This window comes from Lycium barbarum, chromosome 4 (assembly GCF_019175385.1).
Source record: "Lycium barbarum isolate Lr01 chromosome 4, ASM1917538v2, whole genome shotgun sequence".
Lineage (NCBI taxonomy): Eukaryota > Viridiplantae > Streptophyta > Magnoliopsida > Solanales > Solanaceae > Lycium > Lycium barbarum.
In genome coordinates this window covers 121,608,926-121,614,373 of record NC_083340.1, presented here as the reverse complement: position 1 = coordinate 121,614,373, position 5,448 = coordinate 121,608,926, and the positions used below count along the sequence as shown (strand labels likewise).

General features: G+C 35.2%; 1 protein-coding gene across 1 annotated transcript; it reads left to right on the top strand.

Annotated features, from left to right (window-relative positions):
- The first annotated feature begins 903 nt into the window (after positions 1-903).
- Positions 904-5,229, top strand: LOC132638548 (uncharacterized). The gene is made up of 4 exons (XM_060355388.1): positions 904-1,896; positions 2,457-2,909; positions 3,820-4,135; positions 4,911-5,229. Exons 1-4 carry the CDS (start codon positions 1,498-1,500, stop codon positions 5,045-5,047), a joined length of 1,305 nt encoding a protein of 434 aa, XP_060211371.1. The 5' UTR covers positions 904-1,497; the 3' UTR covers positions 5,048-5,229.
- The last annotated feature ends 219 nt before the right edge of the window (positions 5,230-5,448 follow it).

Below are 5,448 nucleotides of genomic sequence, written 5' to 3'. Positions count from 1 at the left end.
TATGTGTGTGACCTAACAGTTAAAAAAATCTCTCTTACAATGATGATATATATATATACAACTTAAAATCTTAAATTCAACAAGTTACAAGTTTGATAAAAGTACTATTTTAGTGGCCGAGAAATTTCGCAGGACTAAACCGGTGAAAATGACCTTTTGATCACGGAAAGCATAGACAAGTAAAAAGTGCACCTTAAGTCACAAGCTCCATGACATTTTAGGTAGCAAGGTTCTTCTATCTATAATAATAACAACTCCATTGCAATACCAAGCTCCATTAAATAAACATACACTAGGACTTAGATAAATCAGAAGGTATGTAATGGCCATTGATAGGAAGAGTCTAGAAGGGATCCCATAACCATTTGATGCGAACTGTTTTTGGGCTTCCTTTTTGCGGTAAAAGAAAATTGAAATGTGAGGAATAGGAACTGGATTCATCCATTATTGTCCTCTACTTTCCAATATATATAACCAACCATTTATTGTAATGTTGCACAGAAAATGACTAAAATGGTCCTTTATTTTTTCGAGTAGTTCCAAATCAGTGGCGGAGCTAGCCCTTCGGGTATGAGTTCGGCCGAACCCAGTAGCTTTTGTCCGAACCATATATTTGTATTAAAAATTTTGTCAAATATGTATAAATTATTAATTAAGAACCCAGTAACTTTAAAGAATAAGAGCCCCGAACCCACAAGTTTCGAATCCTGGCTTCGCCTCTGCTCCAAATAGTTCCTTAAGTATCAACTGAGCAAGTTTTGGTCCTTTAAATTTGCCAAAAGTGAGCACCATCTCCGTCAAATATTTACCAAAGTCTGATTGTTAAATCTAATTGAAAGTATGAAAATAGATAATATTTTAGGAGAACTCACATTTGGAAGTACAATTTTTGCAATTTGTGTTATTTTTGGCTATTTCTAGTGTCCGGTGCAACTTTTTGAGGTGCAATTTTTTGTTATTTTTTTTTTAATCTATTTTTCGTGTTTGGTGCAATTTTTTATGTTGCGGTTGTGGAGATATTGACAAAAAAAATTGATATTTTTGGTTAATGTTTTTCCATAGTTTTGGTTATATTTTACAAACGGAGTTGATAAATATATGACAGAGATCAGAAGTACTCACTTTTGGCAAATTTAAAAGACCAAAACTGCTTAGGTGAAATTTAAGGGACTACTTTAAACCTACTACTTTTGGCAAATTTAAAAGACCAAAACTGCTTAGGTGAAATTTAAGGGACTACTTTAAACCTACTATCAAATATAAAGGATATTTTTGTCAATTTTTTCCATGTTGCACCTTTCTTCTTGCCCTTCTACACAAGGTGCCTCGTGGAAACATCGACTCATTGTCATTTAAAATTTTACAATCTTTGCTCTGCTCTATCTCCCACCTAATATATAAACCTTCTCTCGAATTTCCATAAACACCTTGCTCTCAAAATTTTGGCGCTACCTCATATAACAAACTGTATAACTTATATACACTGACAGCATAAATATGGCGGATGAGGAAGAGCCTTTCGTAAATAAAAAAGTATTAGTCCGAAGCGCTTCACACATGTACGATGAATTGAGGAGTTTCAGGACGTGGTTCAAGTGGATGTGTGTGGATCAATCGGACCGTTGGTCTGCTTGTTTGTCTTGGTTTGTGTTCAGTTTGTTAGCAGTTGCCGTGCCATGGCTCTCTCATTACCTTTTGGCTTGTGGAAATTGTGATGGTAAACATAGTAGGGCTTACGACAGAGTTGTTCAGTTGTCGCTAAGCTGTGTTGCTGCTTTGTCGTTTCTTTGTCTTTCGAGATTTAATAAGAAATACGGGCTTCGGAGGTTCCTGTTTCTTGACAAGCTTTGTGATGAGAGCGAGACTGTCAGAACATGCTACACGGAACAGCTCAATGTACGTCATTCTCCCTTCTCTCAACACTCTCTTTCTCGCACACGCTTTCATATTCTTTTATTTTTGCCGATGTTTTGTCCCTTAGACTCTGTTCCTTTGAAATTGTAAATTCTATATGGTCAATTTCTTTAGATGGAGCTACGATATGCTTCAATTGAGCACTTGAACACATTATTAGTGTATCTATTAGATACTTCCAATTCAAATTGTCGAAAAGTTTTGGCACGTGTTCTCACTTAAACAAGCTTGAGGTTTTACAGCTTATTAAGGCTAATGAGTATAATTAAAGAATGTGACATATTTAAGTGGTTAACTTATCCACGTAGTGCCATTTCAGAACACGCGCAAAAGTGTTTTCAAACTTTGAGTCCGAAGTGTCTAATTGGAATACTTTATCATGTGTTTAGATGATCAATCAAACCAAGCTGTAGTTCGAGTATCTAGATGAAATTTACTAAAAAGTGCAAGGAATAATCAATGTATTCTGCCTTCTTATTTGTAGCAATTACTATGCCATTGAACATCATGATGCAATTATATTCTCTTCTTATAACATGCAGAGATCAATGAAGATACTGTTCATTTTTGTGATTCCATGTTTTCTCGCTGAAAGCACATACAAGATTTGGTGGTACACCTCAGGTGGAACCCAAATCCCCTTCTTGGGCAACGTCGTTGTCAGCAATACTGTAGCCTGCATTCTGGAGCTAACCTCCTGGCTCTACAGGACGGTCGTGTTCTTCTTAGTTTGTGTCCTTTTCCGCTTGATCTGTTACCTTCAGATTCTCCGACTACAAGATTTCGCTCAGGTACTCTTCCATGTGGATTCTGATGTCGAATCTGTGTTGAGAGAGCACCTCAGGATTAGGAGGCACTTGCGAATTATTAGCCATAGGTACCGCGTGTTCATCTTGTGGGCATTGATATTTATCACAGCGAGTCTTTTTGCTTCGCTTCTCATGACTACGCGCCCGAATGCAGATCTTCATATCTATAAGAGTGGTGAACTTGCGGTATGCATTCTCATTATCTCATCAGATAGCGTTTTTATTTGTTATTGCTTCCTTGTTTCCTTAGAAATCGCTTGAGAAAGTCTTTTTTTTTTTTTTTTTGGAGATGTGATGCAGTACAATACAATGAAATGTGGATATTCCATGTCCACAATTTCAATTTATCTTTAGATAAAAAACATTTCTTTTCTCTTTAATACTAATTAAGATGTGTTGGTCAACACATGGGGATGAAAAACAATTGTCTTGAACATAATCATGCTCACCAATTTAGTGATGTTGTGTTAGTGACTACTGTACTTTACAGTTTATGCTTTTCTAGCGACAGAGTATAAATATGCCAGATATATACTTTCTGCGGACTCAATTTATACGACATTTGACTAAGCATAATTTTTTTTTTTTTTAAATTTGTGACCTAAAACAAACCTTACACATTTGTGTGACTATAAATCATGTCATTAGGAGTAAATAGACAATTTTGAAGTTAAGTTGTTTCTAATTATAAAAACGTGATATTCTTTTTCCTACAGACTAAAAGAGAGAGTGTGACACATAAATTGGGACAGAGGAAGTAAGCATTACTTTGTTTTTTTTTTTTTTTTTTTTTTTCTCTCTAGATGAATACCATTTTCTGTAAGAGTTCCAGTCCTCTTGCCTAGGTCTTCAAACTTTGCTGCCCTTGATCATCAATTTGTTTCTGGTAGACTCATTAGCAGAGGCAGATTTATGGCGGGTTTTGTGGTTCAGTTGCTCATTAAATTTGTCTCTAGCTATGTACATATATGAGTAAAGAAGATTAATAATGTATGCATATAATAAGATCATACCTATTTTGAACTCCCTGATTCTAAATCATAGATTCGCCTCTGCCCATTACTGAAACAAAACTATTTGGTCTTAATATATGCAGCTATGCTCCGTCAGCCTTCTTGCTGGGCTGATGATACTGTTGCGAAGTGCAACCAGAATTACCCACAAGGCACAAGCCATAACATGCCTCGCTGCAAAATGGCATGCGTGCGCGACAATAGACTCTTATAATTGGGCTGAAAGTACTCCTCCAGCAGCTCATCATGAAGTAGATTGCAGCAACGATTTTCCTCCGAGTTCTAACGGATCATCTGATGCAGAGGATTTTGGAGATGAAGAGGATGAATTGGATAATACAAAATTTGTCCCCTCCTATGCCTATAGTACAATTTCCTTCCAAAAAAGACAGGCTCTAGGTATGCTGATCATTTCACTTAGCTTCCTCAAAAAAATAGGCCTTATCACTAAAATTGCTCCTCAATTTGTTTGTCCTACTTTCTTTTTTAGTTTGTTCCAAAGAGAATGTCTCTTTCCTAATTTGGCAACTCTTTAAAACATCCACTTGACATGTTTAAGACAACAAGATTAAAGGTCATTTTGGTACGTTATACTTATCTTTAATTTAAGACCATAGGATTCAAAAGTCTTTTTTTATTTTCGACCAATCAAACTAAGACAAACAAATTAAAACAAAGGTAGTATTATATTAAGGATTTAACTTATACGCACTCACAAGATAAAGAATAAGACGTATTATAAAGTAGTTACTCATGATTGTAGGTCACTTTGATATGATAATGTAATTTTTAAACTATCAGTCCACATAAGTTAAACTCGTAATTAAGAGTTTAAGTTATAAACATCGCCTGCATAAACAACTTTTTAATCATTAGGTCATCCAAATGATATTTAGGAATAAGTCTCCTTAAAATGTAGAATTTGAAAACTTGAAAATAAGATATGCTACCTAAAAATTGTTTACACCGATGGGTGCATATTACTTAAGCTCGTATTTTAATGCTTAATGGTTCGGATGAACTGATGGTAGCTTTATCTCAGCCCAAGGTGAAGTGATGCACTCGCTGGCACATGAATTTTAAAATACATTTTGTACCTTTTAATTCATTAATTTTTGGATAATTTAGGCTAAATTCTTTTATTAATAGCTTATTTTGATTAATGGTGTCGCAGTGACATATTTTGAGAACAATAGAGCTGGAGTTACAATATTTGGGTTCATGCTAGACAGAACTTCTCTTCACACCATTTTTGGGATAGAGCTCACACTCATGCTCTGGTTGCTTGGAAAAACCGTTGGCGTTTCTTGAATTATTATTTGCTGCATAATTGAAAGTTATGGGTATTTATGTCGTTGCCATTTGAAATTGTATAGTATAAGATCCTCTAAATGTGGATCCATGAGCTAGTTGTAGGGTTCCTTGGACACTGTAACACGGATGAAAATTTTCTTTTTTGCTTATGATTAATTAATTTCCATGTTACAAGGAAAGATTCATGCCTGGAATGCAAATGAAGGCAGTCCATCGATTCAGTGACACAAAAACTAAATTTAGGAATTTAGGAGTCTTTTGGTTGCTAGTTAGGAACTGAATTATTCATGTACTAAAATCAGCATATATAACTAGTACCAAGTTTGATAGCCTTTTAGTTATTATGAATAAAATTCAGCACATCAAGTACGATGGCTGGTTAACAACTTACGATCCCA

What these genes read in the sequence shown, in the direction of transcription:
- LOC132638548 (XM_060355388.1), top strand. Translation starts at nt 1,498, where the DNA reads ATGGCGGATGAGGAAGAGCCTTTCGTAAATAAAAAAGTATTAGTCCGA. An exon ending in GCTACACGGAACAGCTCAAT is followed by an intron (nt 1,897 to 2,456) that starts GTACGTCATTCT and finishes TATAACATGCAG; the next exon opens with AGATCAATGAAGATACTGTT. An exon ending in CCAAAAAAGACAGGCTCTAG is followed by an intron (nt 4,136 to 4,910) that starts GTATGCTGATCA and finishes ATGGTGTCGCAG; the next exon opens with TGACATATTTTGAGAACAAT.